Source organism: Dromaius novaehollandiae, chromosome 3 (genome assembly GCF_036370855.1).
Source record: "Dromaius novaehollandiae isolate bDroNov1 chromosome 3, bDroNov1.hap1, whole genome shotgun sequence".
Lineage (NCBI taxonomy): Eukaryota > Metazoa > Chordata > Aves > Casuariiformes > Dromaiidae > Dromaius > Dromaius novaehollandiae.
The window spans coordinates 112211118-112234924 of record NC_088100.1 but is presented as its reverse complement, the minus strand read 5'-3'; the positions used below and the strand labels follow the sequence as shown (position 1 = coordinate 112234924).

At 41.6% G+C, this 23807-nt stretch overlaps 1 protein-coding gene across 13 annotated transcripts in view; it reads right to left on the bottom strand.

Moving 5' to 3' along the window:
• The window catches only part of TTBK1 (tau tubulin kinase 1), a 121027-nt gene that overhangs the window by 53580 nt on the left and 43640 nt on the right, over positions 1-23807 (bottom strand). For 12 of the 13 annotated variants that reach the window (XM_064509821.1, XM_064509826.1, XM_064509816.1 and 9 more), the window contains 4 exons: positions 22756-22860; positions 5191-5256; positions 3578-3670; positions 2731-2856 (listed from right to left, as the gene is read on the bottom strand). In XM_064509821.1, coding sequence (XP_064365891.1) covers positions 2731-2856; positions 3578-3670; positions 5191-5256; positions 22756-22860 — 390 coding nt within the window. Of the gene's footprint in view, positions 1-2730; positions 2857-3577; positions 3671-5190; positions 5257-9027; positions 9094-22755; positions 22861-23807 lie in introns of those variants that run through there. The other variant, XM_064509828.1, reaches the window with a different exon arrangement.

Genomic DNA, 23807 nt, shown 5'->3' with positions numbered 1-23807 from the left:
TGCTTCCTCACAGACCTGAACTTGTAAGAAACTGGTGGCAAAGCAGCAATTCATAGCTTCAGACAAACTCTCAACTGCCAAAGAGCTATTCATGATTTGTTACTGCACAAAATTTGCCTGGAAACATCTCCTTCCATGTCCACCTCAAAGGGTTTTCTGTATAGTTAGGTCACAATTATTTAATACTGGAAGAGAATCATAGGAGGATATAGGTTCAGAGGGACCTTTGGAGATCTCCAATCCAACTTTCTGCTCAAAGCAGGGCTAATTTCAAAGTCAGATCAGATTGCTCAGGACCTCGTCCTTGTGAGTTTTGGAAATTTCCAAGGATGGAATCAGAATCAGAGAATGGCTGAGGTTAGAAGGCACTTCTGGAGATCATCTAGTCCAACACCTCTCCTCAAGCAGAATCACCTAGTACAGGTTGCCTGGGACTGTGTTCAGACAGCTTTTAAAATCTCCAAGGATGGTCACTCCACAACCTCTCTGGGTTCCAGTGCTCTGTCACCCTCACAGTAAAAAAAACCTTTTCCTTAGATTCAGATGCAACTTTGTGTTTCATTTTGTGCCCGTGGCCTCTTGTCCTGTCACTGGGCACCACTGAGAAGAGTCTGTCTCTATCTTCTTTGCAATCTCCCATAAGATATTTATGCACACTGATAAGACCCGCCCTCTCCCCCCCCTCCCCTGCCCAGTCTTGTCTTCTCCAGGCTGAACAGTCCCAGGTCTCTCAGCTTTTCCTCATAAGAGAGATGCTCTAGTCCCTTAATGGTCCTTCGCTGACTTGCTCCAGTAGCTCCATATCTCCCTGGTACTGTGGAGCCCAGATCTGGACACAGTACTCCTGGCGTGGCCTCACCAGTGCTTAGCAGGGGTGAAGGATCATCTCCCTCAACCTACTGGCAATGCTCTTCCCAGTGCAGCCCAGGATGCCATTGGCCTTCTCTGCCAAAAAAGCACACTGCTGGCTTGTGTCCAGCTTGCTGTTGACCAGAATCCCCAGGTCCTTTTCTGCAAAGCTGCTTTCCAGCTGGTTGGCCCCCAGCATGTACTTGTGCACAAGGTTACTCCCTCTAGGTGCAGGACTTCACACTCCCCTTTGTTGAACTTCAGGAGACTCCTTCTCTGCCCATTCCTCCAGCCTATCAAGGTCCCTCTGAATGGCAGCACAAGCACCTGGTGTGTCAGACACTCTTCCCAGTTTTGTATCATCAGCAAACTTGCTGAGGGTATGCTCTGCCCCATCATCCAGGTCATTAATGAAGATGTTAAACAGTACTGAACCTAGCATTGACCCCTGGGGTACATCACTTGTTACTGGCCTCCAACTAGACTTTGTGCCACTGAGCACAACCCTCTAAGATCAGCTGTTCAGCTAGTTTTCAATATACATCACTGTCTGCTTGTCTGGCCTGTACTTCACCAGCCTGTCAATGAGGATGTTATGGGAGACAGAGTCAAAAAAGTTATTGAAGTCAAGGTAGACACTGCTCTCCCCTCATCTACCAAGCCAGTCATCTCATTGTAGATGGCTATCAGGGTGGTTAAGCCTGATTTCCCCTTTGTGAATCCATGCTGACTACTCCCACTCAACTTCTTGTCCTTCACGTGCCTGGAAATTTTTTCCAAGATTCATTGCTCCATCATGTTTGCAGTGATTGAGGTGAGGCTGGGGATCTCACAGCTTCTCTAGGTACCTGTTCCTTACTTAAAAAATCCTCACTCTGATTTTTTTTTCCTCTACATCTAATCACAATTTCCCTTGTTGCACTTGTGCTCCCTGCCTTTTGCTGTACAACTCTGAGGAATGTTTGGCTCTATTCTCCCTACAACCTCCCTTGATGCAGTGGAAGACAGCAATTAGATCCCCTTTTGCCTTCTCTAAGCTAAACAAACCCAGCTCCTTCAGCCTCTCCTCAGTCATTTGCTCCAGCCCTCCATCTTAGTGGCACATGTTATAATACATGCTACTATCTGGAAAGTATTTGGCTAAATTTTTTTTTCATTTATTTAAGAGTTATGGTTGCTATGCAGCAACTCATAAGTGGCTAATACACAAAAGTGCTGTTGGAAAGCTTTGGGCTAGGTTTGTTGGAACACCCTCCTACCATCCTCCCACTCATCTGATGCATTATCAAAAGGATCTGGCACTCAAATAAGACTGCACAGATGTTGTTTTCAGCTCTTTGGCTTTAATGTACAGTGAAAACCACCGTGATAAAAAAAGGGACACAGAATCAAGTTACCACAGTTAAATTGCGTTAGTTCAGCTACTGTAACTGATCATATATATGCTGATAGTTAATAGCAAATGGGAAAGGACAAAAAATATGTTAAGGTGAATATTAATGAAAGAGACAATATAGCTAAAGCCCACATTAGTTTGCAAGAAACCAAAAGTGCTAATGTGCACTGTTAAGCTGTTGGCACAGGCTCTTTTAGCAGAGCTTGCCAAAGTCTGCAAACTCTGTCACATTTGGTTTAACTCACAACCTTGTTTTTTAATGAAAGCTAAAAAGTATTCTGCTTGTTGCGAAGAACTTTCTAGTTTGGAGCACAGGATTATTTTGAACAGTCAGGGAGAGGAAGAAGAAACACTGAGATGCTGAAGTACTGTTGGACTGTACAGTCCAACCTTTTTCTCCCGCTTCCTTAGCATGCATGGAAAAAATCAGAAAATCCAAACGCCAGTCCAGAGTGCCATGCTTGGTAAAAAAGAAAAGCTCCTACCTGATAGTCTGGCTTGGTGAAGTAGTCTAGGCTTGCAATATGATCCAGAAAAAGGTGAAACTCTGAAGGCATGTGTTTTAGCAGCATCCGGTGTTCATACTTCTCTTTTATCATGCCAACTTGCTCCTGGAAAAGAGAATACCCTCAGAGTCAAGAATCTTTTATCCCTTTTTATTCATACTTCCTCAGTCTTATCAGTCCTAGACTACCATTCAGCTACCATCCAGCCTTATCATCCCTGGAGCACAGCCTCTCCACAGATCCAGCATTACGGTTACACTTTCTCCTGTTTTGGTGTCCCTAGCAAATTGAGGTAGATTACTGCAGGGGACTCCTGAGTCAGAAACTCACTTCAGAAGCTGTGCCTTTAGCAGAGCCTTCTGTATATCTGCCCTGTTGGCTTCCAGGGACTGTTGTTCTGTAGCACAAGGCTCTTTCGAGATAACATTAATAGTTAACTTCATTCCATTTAATTTCCCAGCTGCAATTTCTGTTTGGCTTGTTTGGTATGGGGTGGGGGAGTTCTATCCTCTCTCCTTTTTAAAGACCCTGCTTCTTTGTGAAATGACAGCTCAGATCTAGACTTTCCACTTTTGTTGTTTGCTTTGTACGAACAAAGTCAACGTCACTTGATGTGCATAAGAAAACACTTAGTCAAATAAGGCAAGTTCCACGCTGTGCATCAGAGCACATAAAAGCAGGTTAGCATCTTGCAGCAAGTCCTGATGAAAAACAGGCTTTGGCTTTACTTCAGGAAAAAGCTGCACTGAGCTGTAGAAAGCGGAATAATAAGAGCCATAATAATAATATAGCACCCTACCTTAAGCAGAGACACTAGGTTTCCTACCTTATCTTTGATTTTTCGCCATGGAAGCTGACCAACTGCAAACTCCACCAACATGTAAAAAAGGGACCACAGATCATCATGTCTACCCATCTCCTGGAGAAAAGAAAGACAAAGACTGAGCAGCAAAGTTCCACACTGCTCAGTGGACCAGATGTGCTCTCCAGGTGAGCTACCTCATTTTAAAAAGTGGGAAGAGAAGTCACACATCCCATCATATCTTTACAGAACCCAGACTGAAGACCAAGGATGCAAAATCAGGCATCTATTAAATTAGGCGATACCATACATTCACCTGAATAACTTCATTTGTTTTCCTTATTGCAAATATACTAGGAAAGAGTTTTTAATCTATGCAATAAAATGCAACTTTTCCATAGAACTCTTCCTCACTCAGTGTACAGGAGCTGAATATTTATTAATGGGACATGGAACAACATGGATTACAAGAAGAAAACAGGACAAAACACCCCCCACAAAAAAACAAAAAAGGCCAAAAAAACCCAAAACATACAAAAACCCTATGAGTATACAGTCTTTTAGTTACTATTATTTTTTCTAGCTAAATATCATTCAAACTCTTTTCTCAAAACAGCATTAATTTACATGGGCTTTTGTAAAACACTCATCATCAAGCACCACAACAGTTTACAGATCTCTAACATCTCCACATACCATTCCTCTCCTGCTCTAACAAATGGTAAAGTGGAACCTGGGGATTAAGGCTAAAATTGTTGAAGCACATTTAGTAATTCTTGGTGCTCAGAGTACAATGTCTAGAATCTGATTTCTCAGAGCAGTATGGATTATACAGCACTTTTTATGTCTCAGTATACCTTCAGCTGATGTCAGCTGCAACTGGCACTATGCAGCTCTTCCAAAAAATCACACCTGCGGTTTCCTCAAACAGTGTCCCCCAGAAATGGAAAGAATCCACGACAGCATTCGACTGCCCTCCCCATACCACCCTTTGCACCTTCTGCAATAAATGAGGAGTTACAGACAATAACCTTTTGCCCTACAAATTCTTGAATCTCCCTCATATGTCACAGGTCATCCTACAGACTCATCTTAAATGAAGCCAAATTCAGACAAATTTGCAAAGGGACAGCAGAAAGCATACTTCTAACACCAACTTGAGGCTTCTTACCAAATTTCATACCTCTGTTCCTAACAAGAAGGTAGAAAACATTTTCAGAAGTAATGTACTTCGGTTTTGCTAGCCTTATTCTTAGAAACAACTGAATTGGTTTTGCTAAAACTTTCTTAAAAAGTTAAATCCCTTGCAGGTTCCTCCCATGAAAAAAATCAGTTTAAATTGTTCTAATCCAGGAAAGTTAAAGGTATCTAGAAAGAGGCTCTCAAAATAGGAAACACTTGGCACCACTAGTTATAGCAGTGCTTTGTAAGCAGCGAGAGGATTCTCTAGACAGTCATTGTAATGAAGGAATAAGAAGCACCATGTTCCTGAGGAACCCAGTCTAAACTATTTGGAGAAACTTTCTTTTTTATTTTTTAAATCCCAAACTTCTGCTTTACACCTCTGCTCCTGAGAACAGCTTTCTGGGGAGAAATAACCTCGCTCTGTTAACCTCTTCTAACCCAGAAATACTTACTCGGTTTTTGTGTGCATTCACCGAAGCGTAGCGGACTGTTCCCCGAAAACCAGCAACATTGCGAGGCTGAAGGAAGATAACAGATAATCTCAGAGACAGAGCAGGATACTACAAAATCTCATGTGCAGATAACCCTGAGGACTTCTTGTCTATGTCTATGTTATCTCATACATATCCAAGGGATATTAAGCCCTTCTTGATACCTTAACCTGTTCTAGCAGCCATGTAACAAACTGCATTTACTAATCCTGCATCTTCTTAAAAGGTCATTTTACACAACAGGCAAGATGATTACAGTTAGACTAGTAATAGTTTAGGCACAGAGATGAGAACATTTTCCAGGAACACTCTTTCCTTTTTAAATTCCAGGTCAAGGAGAAAGTTAATAAAGCAGCACTGGTACAAAACTGAGTTCATGAATAACATGAGCTAAGCAAAGCCTGAGGACAGCCTGCTCAGGACAAGAATGGGGATTCCCTACTCTCACAGAGGGCAGATGAACAGATGCATTTGCTGACACTGCTGTGTCCTGTGTCCTTACTTTTTCCAGATTCTTCCTAGTATATCCTAGGCCATGTATTATCCTAGACCATGTATCTTTAGACTCTCTTCTTCTGATTCCTTTGATACTTGTGTCTCTAGGAAGTGAAGGCTTGATACAGCTGCCTTGGGAAGAAGGCAGTCCTCTGACTGTCCCTCAACAGCTGGAGGCTTCTACTGTAGGGGATGAGCAATGCTTCCAACTCTGCTGCATCCACAAGGACATTAGACCATATAAGTTCACTTACTGAAGATGTCATTTTTCTGAGAAAGGATTTAAATAATGAAATCCAGTCAATCCTTTCAGCTTAGCTAAAAGGGCCAGAGTTAACAGAATTGCTTTCAAAATTCATGTGGCAAAACTAGGGTCAGGCCCAGGCATCTTCCATCATAAGGCTAAGTTTGGCAGAAGTGAACATATTGATTATTAAGATCCTACACTTACAGAAATTTAAGTGCATTAATAATAACTCTGTTTAAGTGACCTGTCCCACTTAGGTCAGTTGATTCATTTTTATTCTTTCAGCTGTGCCTATGCTTTCAGAGCTAAGCCTAAAACTCTATGGCTTCATTCTAAGGCATTCTTCTGTCAATTCAAATACATACAGATCAGTTGCTTCCTTTTCGGTGCAGGGAAGTTGCTGTAAGTTTCAAAACACTCAAAGCATACAGCTTTGAATGTTTTATAAACAAGTTCATCAACACTTTGCCACTAACACACAACCTAGAGGGCATACAATGCAGCTCTTCAATAACAGTGACTCCAAGCAAAAAGTCACAAGTCCATGTTATAACTCCATTATGTTACTCAAATTATCCCCAAAGTGCACCCATATGCATATCCCAAGCACTTAATGCAGCATTTAATCTTGCAGTCCACCAGCTTGAGCTATGAGCTACTCATTCAGCAGCATGTAATAGCCAAGATATTTTCATGATCATGTGTCTGTTTCTTCCCAGAGCATGCACTGAGGATTCCCACTGGCAAATGACTGCAAAATATTCTTCAGCATTCCACTGGAGGGTGAGAGTTTCTGAGCAGCAGAAATGCCTAGCCACGGGAAGGTATCTGTTAGGATCAACCATCGGGGTAGAACTTCTCTACCTTTTCAAAGACAAGAGAACAATCCTCTTTTCCAGCGTAAGTGGAAGCTAGTGTGTTTGGAAACTTTTCATGAGACATAGAGTGACAGCATATTATGAATAATTCTAGTGTGCAATCCATAATGCTTTCAGAACAAATCCCTCTCAATGTTTGCAATTTAGGGGAGGATGTCTTTCAGGTTCTTTACCCACCTCAGTGGCTTCAGCTGTCAAATGTGAATTTGTATGTACTGAATCCACTGCCACAAGTGCTGGTTTCAGTATGAGTAGCAATGTCTCTGAAAATCTTTAGATCACTACCAATTATTTCTTGAAGACAGTATTTCTAGACTCTAAATTAGATCCATTCTGAAAACAACTTCTAGACAGTTTGCAAATGTATTCTGCTCCTCTTCCAGAAGAGGAAGAAAATGCCTAGCCATCTTTTAGTGTGCCTCTATCCCGTGGCCATTGTGAAAGAGTTCATCACTCCAGCTCTGCAGCTGAATCCAAACAGCTCTCTCCAATCCTCTGTGATGTGCTACGTCACTGAAGGGAGAGCACTGCAGCTGAGCAAGGCTGAAACACTTTACTATGAAATCCTCACATAGCACAGGACTTGATATTCTAGCTTTCCAATTATTTTGACAGGATGTTTAGAGCTTTAAACAAAACAGGCAGATGCTAGCTGCCTTAACAGCATCTTTTCCTCAGAAAGATTTCCCCTCCTTTTAACCATATTTGGCTGCCCTGCCAGCCACAAGGCTATAACTCATGCCTTTTTACTGTGTCACTAATTACTACAGTCAAATGCTTGCATGACTGTGGAGAGCAGGAGATATACTTTTCATCCAGACAAACAGCCCTTCGTCAGCACTTGCTGCAGCTCACACTTATATCCAACTGTTACCAGCTTTTCTTCTGAATTCATCAACACTCATTTTCCAGATAATTTCTTTACATATTTCAATTCTTCTTAATAAATTTCAACTCATCACTGCATAGCTCCAACAGTGGAGGAGAGCTTGCATAAAACATTCCAGCTTTCCAGACACATCCACATTCAACGCAGTGTGGGCTATACAATAAAAAGATGTTATATCTTCATGCCTGATGGAAAAATTTTGTGTAAGAACTGAAATTCTAACAGTTAGGAACTTCAAACCATGGAATCATGTATAATCCAACTGATTTGAATCCCTAAAATGATAAGAAGGTAAAGAGCTAGAAAGCTGAAATATAATTTCAAAAACATACATGATTTATTTTTTAAATTTTCCACATCAGCATTACTATCAAAAATGCTGATCAGGGTAAAAAATGTCTCTTCCTGCATTTGGATTGCATCTAGTGCACAAGCTAAGGAATATATTACACAGAGCTGCCAGGGAGACTTCAGAGATATGAAGTATTTTGCCTTGTGTTAGATGCTAGGTTTAAAATGAGTTTTAGCTTTGGAGAATATGTTAGAACAGTACTGCAGAGCAAAAATTATACTCTGTGTTCCTTTCAATATATTGGCCATATGCACTATCTCCAAACAGGGCAGAATTAGCTAACAAAATACTGTACATGGTGGATGCATTGTTCCAAACTGCGTGTGTGCTCTTTTGCACCCATCAGCTTTTCCACACTCTCCAGGTCAAACACTCTTGATGATCTGTGTTTTAAGTGACTCACTGCTAGGTATTTCCCGAGTCCACCAGTTAGGTTTACAGGGATACGAGGGGACACGAGTCTCCACCTCTTCCGTAGCGTTGGTCACACCGTAGACAAATTCTGCACTTCTCATATGCATTTTGAGTTGTTAATTTAAACAGCAGTACTTTCCAGAATCATTAATGACAGCAGCATATTTTATCCCAATAAGGAGTCAGAAATTAATAAATACAGGAAGCTGGAGTCAAAAGCATAACGTGGGAGCTGGAGTCAAAGGCATAACGTGGGAGAACTCCCTTCTCCTTGACTCCACAACCACAAAAGTGACAAAGAAATCACAGTCTCCGGCACCCTCCCAAATGTCTCCCAGCCCTTCATGCAGAATCCCAAGTGTTCTTGGCCTCTGCATCACATTTAGGCAGCTGTCACGATCCTGCTGAAAAACAAACATATCATGAGGGGAAAAAAAGAAAAACAGGTGTAATTTGGAATCCCATATACAACAAAAGTACAAAACAAAATGAAAACCCAGAAGCATGATGATGGCTCACTCACAACTCATAGCAGAGATGGTTACGAGCAGCGGATGGGAAGCCAACGCATCAAACACAGCCTCAAAAGAAGAGCCCAAAAGAACTGTAAAACAGAGAGAAACCCAAAGAAAAACATGATAAAAAAAACAACAAAATGGAAAAAAACAGAAATTAATTAAAAAAAACAATTCAATATTGCACCCCTCCTGAAACTTCAGCCTGTTGTTTAGCTGCTGTCATCTCCCAGCATATTTCCCAGGCCTGGGATTACTGTTGCCCATGCTGTATTTGGTTTTATTTAGACACACAGCTTGAGTAAGTCTCTGTGGTTTGTGAATGCTCTGTAAAGTGGCGAGAGGGGCCCCTCTAGAGTCCAACTTCCCTTTACTGACATATCACTTGCTCCTAATACAAAATACAGAAATAAAAGTTGAGAGCTGAGATAGGTATGGCCCAACTACAGGCTCGTCTCATGGCTCTACTGTATAAAAATACCTGATACCTAAACCTCCCTTCCTCACCCCAAAAAACAAACTGATTAAAAAACCAGTGAGTGGATTCACTCCTTCTCACAAACACATCCTGCTCTTTTCGCCCATCGGTGCTTAGTTTAGAAAAATAAACAGGGATGTCCCATTCCTAGTTCGATTTTTCAGGGGCTTCCATCTGACATTTCTGGTTCTTTTTGCAAGCACCATCCCCTTATAATTACCCGCTCCACAACTTCATGAGCTTCACAATTGCCAACTTTGGGCAGCTTTCTCTTCCCTGCTGCTTGCTGTCGAACCCCATCTACAAATAGCAGTCTCCACTGTCTGTAGTGGGACACAGCATGGTGGTTTGAAAGAGAGCAGAATGAACGTGCAAGGTCTTGCTTTTAGGCCATGTGAACAGTCACTGTACCTTAAGATGTGAACCACATATTCTGGAAATGTGAGGGCCACCTCAGTCAGAAGCAAGAACTAATGTTATAATGGACTTCAGTACATAATTTAGTAAACTGAAGAAAGATCTTGGCTCAGAGATACCTAATCCAGCAGAAATCAACTAATCAAAAGCAATCAACCCTGTTGTTATTTGAATCTCAATATCCGTCTTAGCTCAAAATGTGCAAGCTCTAAGACATCTGCAGATTTTACTATATTCAGTTTTGAGAAGTCCCATACTAATCTTTCCAAAGCAACAGGCAACACAGAGATGAGTTAAAATGCTATCTTTCCTTCTTTACTTTATGAGAATTCATAATTTCCAATGGACTTTAACATCAGAAAAGACCAGAGTGATCATTCTGTCTCTCTGAATAACATGCACCAACAGGCTCATTGCATGATTCCAGCATCAGAACTTGGGCTGCAGATGAGGCTGATGAGGATGACAGTGATTTATCTGATGCGTTTCACACATTACAAACAGGACTAAGAATAAGCAATTTTTTTTAATCAAAAGCTTATTCCAGCAGTAATTCTTTATTGTTCACTTATCATCCAATTCTTGGACAAACCAGATAATTTCAGCCTCAAAGCATTTAGTTGCTGCACTGGTCTCTTAGGTACACAGTCCCCTAGAGGAACAAGTAGCACAAAAGATCTCTGCAGAAAGCACAGGGAGTGCTAAGTAGATAAGGATAGAGTTTCCACAAGCTATTGCACAGAGTGGGAGAGACACTGAATATAGCCAGCAGGAAATGTTTTGGAGAGAGTTGTAGAGAGAGTTAGTCACCTCTCATTTGGGATTTACAGGCTATAATTTTTTTTTTTTTTTTTTTTTTTGAGTCAGGTGGAGAAGATGGTCCTTTCCTACCAAGAGGCAGAGGACAAAGGACAGCAGTGGCAATCACTCAGATGCAGGAGAGCTAAGTTCACATCCCTCCACCCTTTGGATAGACCTGGAAACCACATCTCCCTCCTTCCAGAGTACACCCTCACCTCTGAACTACAGGATGCTTTGAGATGAAACTTCGATGTCCATTTGGAAAGGATCCATTTTGCATAGAATAATTGAATATTTATTACCAAGAGAGAGAAAATGCATGACAATTACTCTGCAAACTGACAGCAAGGACACTTGCCTGATTGAGGGGAACTTGACTTCCAATTCAAGTCAACATACAGAGTAATAATTCTGTTCCTCTCTGTGTAGCCCAGCAGGAAAAATAATCAGAGCTTCAAGCGGAACAACTTTAACCAGAAGGAATGATACATTCAGATGTAGCCTATCCTTACTGCAGCTTGGCAATAGAGGCACTCAGATATGGAAAATGGGATCTCAGTTCTCAATTCCTTTCAGGCATATATGGGATTTTAGCCTGGATCTTCCTTCCCTTCCCTTCTCCTGTAGTGTAATGCTCTAACCAGATAGCAGCTACGTAAAAGAAAACCACCAACCACCTGATACAGGTTATGTGAGGTCACCCTCACTGCACCAGGGCTTCTAGGTGAGGAAAGCAGAGAAACACCTAGTTTGTGAATTCTTGTGCCTTCAGGGGGATCATCTTATTGCAATGTTCTGAGGAATCTTACTATGGAACAAGAACATGAGATATTTCTCCAGTAGGTGGTAACTGAACAAAGGCTCTGAAAGTCTGACACAGCAACCCCAGCCTATGGCAAGATGTCTGACGAAACTATCTAACACTGCTCAAAGCCATGCAAGTTAGAAGTGAAACCTGAGGCCAGCAGGTTGTTTTGTGCTCATGCTGGTGCCCAAGGACTAGCAGAGACCAGGGAGCAGTGAGCAAATCTTTGCATCACAGCACAAACACCATATCTGCACTTTTTAAGCCATCAATGATATATAGACTCCAAACCCACCATAAAATATGGATATGGTATTCAGTAGTAATCTTACTAGTGACTTCTCTTTACTTTTCTACCTGCTCCTGCTAATGCATGCAATGAAAATGTTGGCCTTTTGAGATAGCTACTGTCTGGTGACACAGGGAACGTATGTTCAGCTTGTTTTCTGCCTTAATTCCTAAGGCATCTTCTGAGTTACCACCCTGCAGGATAGAACTGACCATCCTACACACTGTTGTTTCCTGGATGTTCAAACTTGCGTAGTTGACTGTCTTATACTTAAGCTCATTTGAACCTTATTTATTATGCTATCCAGATGATCAGCTCATCAGTATGGTGGTATCGACATGCTTTCCCATATGAAAGTTTGCTTTTTCCTTGTTCATGCTATCAAGTAGTACTTTATCAAGAACAGGACAACAATATAACCAAATATATATCAGATACAAGGGTCCCTACTTGCTAATAGATTCTCAAATCGATCAGGTAGCCTGCTTTCCATACATTTAATTTTAACTGCACTGATTTTCTGTAGTTGTAATATTTTAAAGCAGAATGTCAACTCTCTTCTCAAGTCCAAGTTTGCTACTCCACAAGGCATGAGTGGAGTAAAACCCAGAATCTTTAAATCATCTTCACAGTGATGTGTTTTATAACTAATACATCCCCATGGAAATGGCATTTCTGTAGTATAGCAAGTATGTGATTTTATTTAAAGACATTGGCTCATTTTTTTCCCTTTTTCTCCATCTCTATATGAAATTATGTGACTATGTTTTGTTCTGCCAGTCTTTTCTGTGATCGCCTTTTTAAAATACAAAGTTCAAGACAAAAAGTATATCCCTTCTCAAGTTAATACATTACTCTCAGTACTATAGCTCCACAAATGTGTTTATTCTATTGTAAAAATGTTAATCTTATCAGTAACATTACACACACATTTCAAGTATGAAGAAAGTGTAAAAGCAACTGGGCTTCTAAGTTAGAATATTTGGGGTCTTAGGACGTAGGAGTTCATATACTTTTTCTTAACTTTTAGCTCATTTTCCAGTGGGGAAAAACTACTTAGTAGAAAAGAAGTACTATACTCTCCCCTTCTAATACCTTGTCCACTGCAGTAAAGTTTATTTTTAACACTGTGCACAGACATGCGGAAAATAAAAGTATTTCTCAATTAGCTGACGCATTTCTGCAGCCTTCATCATGTTTGCTGAAAGAGGCTATGCACTGTCCTGCCTACAGCTTCCTTCTGTCCACTGAATGGCACAGCCGCCCTTGCACATGTACAGTATCTCCAGCAAAGCACTGCAAACTACTGCAGTGCAGTCTGAAGCACACGAGATCTAATCAATGGGAGGCAGCTGACTAAGCTAAAAAAAGCACTTGCTGAGCATAACTGCACTGTGTCAGATCCCACAAGCAGGAGAGAGATTCCTGGAAAAACATAACCTCCCCTATAGTTTCAAATAAATAATTAAGACCAAGTTGCTGAAATTTTGATCTCTTCCAAATAATATTTTTGAAACCACAGGGAATACATTTCTGTAGGCAAAGTTTCACATGCAGAGGAAGAGTACAGTGCTATCTGTAATGCACACTAGTGACAAACCTAGCAGACTTTAACAAAGACCAAAGAGTTAATTACCCAAAAGCTAACCCGCATCAGCACAGAAGACTTTCTTGACTCAGAAGAACAAAACATCTTCATTATGCAAGCATATGCTGTTCACCATATTATCTGTATAACAACATTCATGTCTATATTCCCCTCCCAGTTCAAATTTTCTAGTCAGCCCTTAGTTCTCCATATCAAACACGTTCTGCTAGTCCAGCTCTCAGCTATGAAAATGACTGCAAGATGAAAGTTTTTTCTTGTACTCTTTCTGTACCAAGAACTTAAAAATACAACTTTTCAACCCATTCTCCAGTGACTTAGCTCTGTTTTCCTATAATATGCACCAACACTGAATGCCTGCAGCACACTGCTGTATGACAAAGGTGGGTTGCATAACTGTGACACCAAAAGGAATAAAACTGCTCCTGTCCCTATCTGAACAACGGCAGAAGGCTGCATCTACAGGCAATAATGGTTAGAGTATTAAAAAGCTCTTTGTATCCTGAAATATCAGATTTGTAATGGAAGTTCTTGGGATCCACCCTAAAATGCATGTCTTCATGGTGGGGGGAGGAAGGGGGAGGAGACCCCCCCCCCCAAACCTATTTCACAGAAGAGACAAGGCTCTGTAGAGTATCCTCTACATCTGAAAGCAGTTATTAATTATAGCTGAGGTAACAGATAACCTCAGCAAGCCACCTCTTTTGAAGCAGATCTCCAAGCCTTCCATGACTAGGAAACACATAGCTTGAAGTCCTGCCCACTTCAAATCAGACTATTCAATCTGACTGGGAACCCTTGTGCTGATCGCGGAGTATATAAACACATCAGCACAACCCTATCAATAAAAAACCCCTATGCACTGAAAACATAATAGCATGAATCCTGTGAAGATCCTGTGGAGCAAAAAGTAAGTTTGAGAAGCAAGGACAGTGGCCTTGGATGAAGCAGTGCAATTCTTCAAGAATTAAGGGAAGGAAATAATCGCTTCCTCTATAGCGGTAGGACAAAGGCCAGATTGGCCCAAGATGACACTGCTCCTTACATTTCCCATTTTCTTCTCCAACTAGGCAAATATGGGGCACAAGCTTTCTGCAGGAAGAACATCCCTATGGAGAACATATGCTTTCTTTCTTTTAACTCAATCTTTTCTATGTTTCTAAGCAGTTTTTATATGTACCCATTCTCCTGCTGCCTAATTTTCCACATGTAATCACAAAGTCAAGGCAACTGCAAAAATCTCAAAGAAGAGGGGCTAACAAGTAAAGCACTCTAGAGCAAGCTCTTTTGATTTTAATCAAGGGCACTGGCAGAGATAGCAGCACTTGCTGGTATAGGCTATCATCACACTACAACCAACACTAAGAGAAAGGCTCTTTGCAAAAATGAGGCCAATAGACACTCAAGTCTCCCTCAGATCAGTCCCAAGGTCTAAGATTTTCCCTCAGGTACTCTGCAAGAAGTCTGAAAAGCCATCCCCATCCTCATCTCAATCTCATCAGATGTCACCATATTGATCTTGGTTTTGTCCTGTATTCCCTTCCTGATGACTTCTAATATTTGATTGCCTTCTTGAATGAGGTTGAGTATCACACCAATATTTCCATGAAACTATTTCATAACATCAAGGTCTCACTTATCAGGGGTACCTATCAGCTCAGGAGCCATCATGATATATGTGAAATCAGAACCAGCTTTCTGCCTCCATGGGCATCACCTTTCATTTACTTACAATGAATTTCATCTTGCAATTTATAGTCCTGTCATTCTAATTTATAACAACTTTTTGCAATTTTTTCCACAATTGGCCCTTCACCACAGTACACTCTGCCATATCACTGCTCTTTAGACTACAGTTTTTGCTCTGCAGGTGTACTCTGTATTACTCTTTCCAATGCATACTGACTACCTGTGGCAGCAAGTGCCACCTCATGAATAGATGTATCCTTTTATTGGTTTAAATTTACCACCTATTTCACCAAATAGCTTGTTCCCATGTAACCAAAGGAAGAATTCATCCTCTCACTCAGAAGAATCACAGTCTTTTGGATCCTGCTTCATATAAATTTCTCATTACTCTCTTCTGAATAGTGCTTAGATCTGCAGTACCCTGTTTGAAACTGGTATATACGGTACCTTATGCATTATCAGCTGTGCTATCTCATCTAGATATGTATAAAGGCACTAATAAAAGTGCCTTTTGTAGCATTCACCATTGTATTCCATATGGATCGTAACAACTGCTTCACTGGCTGGATGCATTTTTGCATTTTGTCTGGTATCCTGCCTCCACTCCTAAAAAAAAAAAAAAAGTTGCTTCTGGATACCTGCAGAAAGGGTACATGTAATATGTAATTGTGCAGATAAAATCCTCCTTGCATTCTGTGGAATCTGGCATGTGCAATGCTAATTTTTAAATGGGATAATGTTGGTTCAGACCCCATATGCCAGAATGAATACTTGAAACTCTCCTAAAGAACAAAATTAGTAGGTATGTGGCTAGTTAGGATGTAGTTAAAAAAAGCCTGTACAGCTTTTGTAAGGGAAAGCAACACATCACCAATAGCGTTCTCTGAAGCATTCATGCACGTAGACAAGGCTGACTTGTCTACAGTACATACAGTACATCTGGATTTTCAAAAATATCAGCCACTGAGCAAGTCTACACTTAAACAAATTACACTGCAAAAGAATGTTTCTCTCCGATTTGAGTGGTGACTATTACAGTTGCCCTTTAAAGATGTGCTCCCCCCAGCCCTTAACATTACTTGTCATATCATGAGATAAGAAAGCTCTGTCACCAGCAAAACTCAAAGCCTGACTTCCTGTAGATCAAAGTTTCACTGTGAGATTCTTCAGTGTTTAACAAAGCACGAAAACGTTGATTTAAATTTTTGCTTTATTTGTGGTATTTATAATAAGCACAGTAAACAGAGAACTAACAGGGATGTAGCAGTTGTGACAGCAGTTAGCACAACGAGGGTGCAAACGGGCCCAGAAACTCTGCTCAGGAGAGCATGGGCTTGATTGAGGCTGCAGTGATGGTGTTGATGTGCCACAGGCCATGGTCCTCATGACTAGCTGGAGCAACTGTCCTTGGTATATCAGAGACCTCAAACCAGGTAGAGCCCCTAAGGGAGGATGTGGCTATCCACATTGGGCAGCAGAGAGCACCTAGTGCCTCTCCCTGAGGTTGCAGCTTCGATTGGCAGTGGCCTCACCTGTAGGATGAGCGCTGTGGTCCTGATGCAGAGTTGCCAGGTGAAGGAGCTGTGGGAAGAGATGAGCAGATTGTGTAGCATCAAGGAGGATGAACAAGAGATAACAGGGTCTTCACAGAGCCTCTGAAAGGGGAGATTCTGATCTCTGCAATGCCAGGAAGAAGGGACAAAAGCAGCTACGCTCAGAGGAGTAACAGATGGAGACTCCCAAGAGCAGGGAAACTGACTTCTGGCAACAGAAGGAAGGCTCCTACTCCACAGGCAGATCTGCAATTACAGAACAGATGCAGTACCCTGGGAATAGGTAAGGAGGAACAAGACCTGTCAGGGGAGGCCTCATAGCCAGCTAAGCCTGAATCACATGTCCATGCCAAGAGGCAAAGGTGCGTGATGCTGAAGACTTGCCCCTAAGGGAAAGAGAGGCACTCATCTGACCTGACTTGATGTCTTGGGAGGTTTGTGGCTTGTTGGGGGCCTGGATCTGGGATGTTAAGGACAGACTGCCAAAGCTTGTGTGGCCCTCTGACTATTAACCCCTTGCTGGTCATGCATGGGAGCACCAACAGCATTGTCAGGGGTGACCTTTAGTATATCGAGAGAGACTATATGATTCTGGAGGCATAGGCAAAGGGCTTGGGTCCCAGGTGGTATCCTCCTAAATCCTGCCAATGAGTGAGAAAGGCATAGGTAGGAGTGGATGTACCCTGTAGGTCAACACCTAGCTGTTGCAGGCAGGGCTTTGGCTTCTATGACCATGGGTCCCTCTCTGAGGAAAAAGGACTGCTGGAGAAAGAAGGGCTCCATCTGTCAAAGATTGGCAAGAGCATCTTTGCCAACAGGCCTGCTAATCTACTGGGGGGGGGGGGGGCTTTAAATGAGGTACACTGGAAGACATTTAGCATAACCTGAACAGAAACAAAAGAACAGAGGCTGTGAGGAAGTGTCCAGGGGAGAGAATGATGGAGGCTCTCATGCTTCCCCCGGGAAAGCAGCACAACTGGTGGCTCATCTCAAGTGCCTGTCTACAAACTCCTATACATGCAAAAATAACATGAGGACTTAGAGGTCAATGTGCCATTGCAGAATTATGACCTCATTGGGATTACAGAGACTTGGTGGGATAGCTCAAATGGTTGGAATGCTGCAAGGGATGGACAAAGCCTCTTTAGGAGAGGTGAGCTGCGAAGGTGAGGAGGAGGGGGTTGCAAAGGAGTGGCTTGAATGTACAGTTTTCCTTGGAACAGATAATGAAACAGTTATCACTGAGAGGTAGAGTGACCAGCACCAAGTAACACAGGTAATGTAACAGTAAGCAACTGCTACAGACTGCCTGATCAAGAAAAGAAAGTAGATGAAGCTTTCTTTAGGCAATTGAAGGAAGCCTTACAACTGCAAGCCCTGCTACTCACAGTGGCTTGCATCACTCTGATATCTGCTGAAGAGGCAACATGGCGGGATGAAAACCACAGGAGTTTTACGGAGAGCACTGAAAACAACCACTAAAATAAGAAATGAAGGTCCAGAGTTGCAAAAGAGGACAACAATGAACAGGAGCACAGTTTCTGCTCCCCAGCATTAGTGCATTCACCCAAAAGTTGGAAGTCACAGGTTCAACACCATCTGCTACAGGAATTCCTACACCTCTCACTTGACAGAACAGTGCCATACACATTAGCTATGGGCAGATAGAAAGCAGACATACTGCAATCTCTCACTGAAGCTTTACAACTTCGTACAAAATACTGATATTCCCTAGAATAGGGATTTCAGGAGTCTCACAGCCCAGGAGATGTCCATAGTCATTGGCACAAAGTCATTTTTCCACTCTGTTTCAGTAAATATGTACATATTCAGCACCAGAAAATGTTACTAAGGATAATGGACCAACATACTTCATGAACTACCAGCAAGAAATGGAAAATCCCAAGTCAAATGTATCCTGTTGAATACAGACCACAGATCTTCACCAATATTTGCGACCTTTCAGGCAGGAGAGAATACTGGAAGGGGCAGGTGGGGAGAAGCAGAGAGGCACAGTAAGGAAATCAGCATCTCCTCTAGCAGTTTGGTCAAGTTGCCTCTCTTTTCCTTCATTTCCCTGTCCTCAATTACAAGTGTTTGCAACCCCCCCTAGAAAGATTACAGGTTTTTCCATTGGCGGGGGGTGGGGGGAAGCTACCATGAATCGGAGTCCTCTTGCTAGCCAGCCTGTTGACTCTGATCCAAATGGTGGAGTTGCTGATGGTAGCCCAAGCAACAGCTTTCAGCTAGGTCCTAAAAAGCTCTCAGCACACAATGGACATCAAATGGCCACCTGACTGACACACATCTGCTCTACCTGTCCATCTGAGTAATTATCAAACAGTGACTTCTACAGCCCTCAAAAAATATTAAGTAATCAGATTGTTGAGAGCAGCTACGTTCCTCTAGTCGCTAACAGTGAACAAGGTTGTTGCTGATGATTCTGTACACACCTCCCGGCTCCAACAATCTTGTGCCTCTAGGGTGCATTGCAAGTTTCTACAGACTGTTATCCAGGAGAATTTTGCAAGATCTGGCAAGGGCCAAGTGGTAGAGGGGTGATACCATTCCCATGAAAGCAAATCTGTGCAACAGCTTTTCTCCAAAGAGTAGTATTTGTGATAATGTTGGCATCCTACCTAAGGCATACCAGTTTCATTTTCCTAGAAGCACAGAATAAATTTGGATTCAACTGTGCCAAATGACCTATAACATTACAAATATTGAGGAATCAAGTCAAATTGTCAAGTAGCAGCCCTCTGTAAAAACATATCATCAAAATAGTTTGTTAATACTCATCAGAAGCTCAGCAGGCTACCAGCTCCCCAGCTAACAGCTCCTGTGCTAGCCCTTCAGAGAGGGTCTGGAAAGCCACAGTGGTAACAACTGAAGACAGAGGAATTAATGCTTAAAGATCAGGGAAAGCAGAAATGCGCTTCAAAGTTTCAATCAATCTCTAAGAAATGAGAATGAGACCTTCTTAGAGACAGCCTATGCCAATCTGTCTACTAAGGGGCTCCTTGCCTCTTGATGCCAAAAATTTTCATACTGTTTGGCATCTGTGAATTGCACAAAAATCAGTGCCAACAATTTTCTTGTGCATTTTACTTTATGAAATTGCTGGCTTTTCCCATTTTCCAAAACCAAAATGTGCTTTCGAAATAGAAAACTAACAAAAAAAGAGGAAGGCAAAAGATACATTAAAAAAAAATCCTAAAGGCCGAGTCTGTCATCTGTATCATTAACAAGTCATGCAGGATCTCTGAAAAGTTGACAAGCAAGACTGAAATTCTGAATTTCAGAGGATGTGAAAACAGCAAATATGTTTTATAGTATTATCCATAAACTATGACAATGCTTTTGGAACTGTAGAAAACTGCAGGGAAGCTACTCAAAAAATAAAAATAACAGATAAAAATCTGTTAATAAATGAATATGACTGAGAGAAAAATCCACACGTTTCCAGAAAAGCAGAAAGTGAGTTCCTTCTGCTCCCCATCTTTTGTATTATATCTCAAAACCAAATCACAGAAAGATAGGACGATCACAGCATGATCACGTTATAAGTCTAGGAACTTTATTCCTCATAGACAAAGGAACTGAAAGAGAATGAAGACTCCATCTTAACAGCTTAAAATAGTCTTTCTTTGGTATAATAAAAAAAAAAAGTTTGTAACTAAAAAACCAGAAAAATATAAGAAAAGACTACCTAAATACATCTGAAAAGTTATCTTTTTTCCTAAACTAGCATTCAGGATTTCTGCAAGGTGCCTGAGCTCAGTCGCTAAGGCCCAGCTCCAGAGTGGTTGTAGAAGGTTGTTTGCCAGAGCAGACTTTTGCATGCCTCCTCGTTCTGCCTGTGCAAGGCAGTGGCGAGGGCAAGGTGCAAGTGCTTCACCTCCTCAATGCTATGACCATTAACACCACCTTGGGCATCCCTGACTTCCCCCTCCCCAGAACTGGCTTGTTGCCCTAGAGAGCACTTTGAACCTAAAATCAATTTAAGAGGCATTCAAAAGCACACCTGAAAAAGACTAAACCAAAAACCTCTTACAGTGGAACAACCAGGCTTGGCCAAGTCTATTACAAAGGAGCATAGTAGGTTGTGTATACACCTTCTCCTTAAGACACAAAAGAAACCCTGCAAGTTCACCACACTCTGTCATTAATGCTGTATGCACACACGGAGCTGAATCCACAGAGCTTTTAATCTTCAGATACTTGGATCTAACTAAGCTATGACACACATAGACCAATTAACTGTTTCATCTGATGAAATTTCATTTCACTTTTCACATCCCTGTTCACCCCATCTCTTCCCTAATTCTTAGTGCACTTTTTGAGCAGTACTCCTTTGGGCAATAATTTCCGGCACCATGCTTCTCTAGATAAATGTCTCAGTCCAGTAAGCTGGACTCAGTGGTACCAGGCAGCAGGCACAAAAGGGATCAAATAGCCCAGTAACTACAGCATACTGTTGAAAGGAATCAAAGTAAGTATCTATGATTTTTTATTGTTTTATTTTTGCAAAAAAACCTCATCATCTGAAGTGTGGTGTAGGAGAACAGGTACATGGGACTTTAGCACATATGAACCTCCCACGCCCTGAACAAATTAAGTCTTTATACCACGTTCAACAGAGCACACTCCCTCCCCACAGTGATTCCCTTATCTCTTCCTAGAAAAGATTGTGTGTCATTATTCTTTCTGTGAGACCCAGCTGCAGCAAGCTACCAACCAGCAGAGTGACCAGAATTAAGATTCACCTTCTCATAAAGTCTTACACTAATGCACACCCACACCAACCCAAGTAGGAACACATATGCCCCGTGTGAGACACAGCTGAAGAATCCTTTGCTCTTAAAAATGGCCAGACTTGATGTAGTGCTGCTTGCACAAAGACAGCCTGAGAATACTCTCTAAATGTATAGCAAAATAAAAATGAAGTCATTTTAAATTAGTGGGAGAAATGAGGAAAGAGGGGAAACCAAAAGAACAATCAACTGGAAAAAATGGTCTTAGTTGTAAAGAAAGAATATAGTTCAAATAATGGGACATGAAATACAGGCATAAAACATAGCTGCTTCATTGAAACAATGAACAATATATTTAGCAGAAAAACAAACATCAAGTTTCAGAAGTAATGTTTCAGTCCATGATGAGACTGAATTCTGACTACAGAAAAACGGAAAAACGGAAAAACTCCCCAACCATTTCCTGTATGACAGAGAATCTCTGAATTTAACCTTTACATTGTCAACACTTTCTGGAGCAACTAATATCTTGTAGATGGGAAAGATGTGCAGGCCAAAAAGTATAAGCCTAGGATGATAAGCAGAGAGATTATTAGAGCCCTGCATGCTTGTGCTGTGTTCCAAAATAAATCTAGGTGTGCTCTGACTGCAGCTTGTTGGGATATGGTACAGCCTACAGTATCTGAAGCTTATTGCATCCTTATGGGTGACTCCAAATAACATGGTGGACTGAAGATAGTACAAAAGCCAGGTGGGGCAAGTTATGTTCCCCTGCTCTTTCCTCCTCTCCTAGTAGTATTTCAGTGTGACTGCTAAGAAATCCACAAAGGAGGCAACAGACGCAAGAATACAGCCTGGCAAGGGTAGGTTACAGGCTTCAGTTCACAGTAAGCTCAACCTCAGAGATCAGACCAGCATCTAGTTTCTTGCTGTTTTTTTCCATAAAGAACTTTCAGAATGCACCAACCCAGCTCCCCAGATTGTGCCCTCAGAGAACTGAAGCAGGACAGTCCCCTAAGGCTACAGAAGTTGCACAGGCAGCATTAGGCTTGTCCTCTTGCTTGGCAAGCACACATTCTGTAAGTACTCTAAGCCTGTGGAAAACATGGTTAGCCTGGGATGGCGGGGGAAGAGATCTATCTATCTATATCTCATGAGACAAAAGCAAACATCCCTTCTCTGATTCCCAACTCAGTTGAAGTCACCTCCTGCTTCTCACCTTGTAGAAAATGCAATTCAATATAATGACCAAGCATAACAATCATAAAATCAACAAAGTAACCAAACCTTTTCATTGCCCAATCAGGAGCAGAACTGGAAAAAAATTACTTAAAATTTACTTACTGGCCGGACTTCACCAGTGGTGTTGGTGTACTGACGGGCCAGACCAAAGTCTAACATGTAGCATTTCCTGTATGTTGAAGGCAAGCGGCCCATGGCAAAATTGGACTGGACAAAAAAAATTAAAAAATAAAGTCAACAATCAGGTGGATGACAGCAACTTGGGTAAGAGTGGCCTTTTGTATACAAAATTTTGTCATACAGCCCCACACATCGCTGATGGTAACATGAGTCACAGAGAGGGATTTTAAGATACATCTCATGGAGAGGAGAATCATTGTCATGTTAAGAGGTTCACTTTGCAGAGATGTGACTGTGGAGTCTCAAAATAACTAAAATTCACATTAGCTTAGCTAAATTTCAGCTGCTATGAGAAAGAGTTATATTTCACACCACTAGCTCTGCAGTGAGATCTCCATCACTTGCATAACATGCTGGAGTTACTTGTAGACAAAATGCTTCTTGGCTTCTCTTCATGATTCAGCTGCTAGTATGCATTATCCTGCCCTAACTCCAAAAAAAGACTAAAAATCTCTATCCACTGTAACACATTACCTGAACTTCTCTGAATATTCAGACACCTAAAAACACCGGGTTTGGTTCTTAGTAAATAAACTGACAATAAGCAAATGCAGCAGCCATCATTTAATCCCCATCTTATAGCTGGGTGCTTTACCATGATGCATGGCTGCTAAAGGATTTGAGCCCACCCTCATTAGTGACTAGTCAGCTACTTTTTCAGCTGAATCTGATCAGCCAGGAACAGCTGATTTTAAAGCAGTAAATAGAGCAACAAAGAAGATAGTCACAATGATGGTGTAGCAAGAAGTGTACAGGTCAAGCACCGAAGAGCTTCAGGAAAGACTGACTCCTATAGTGAGACTTGGAATTACGGTGCCTCACCTAGGCAGATGACTCCATGACTCACCATACTGGGAACAAAAAGGCCCCGTTAGGTCACCCCACGTTCAAGGCAAGGGACAAGCAACGAGGAATGTGAAACATCAATTTTGATGTAAATATAAAGGTGTAATACTCTTTTTAGGAAGAAAGGA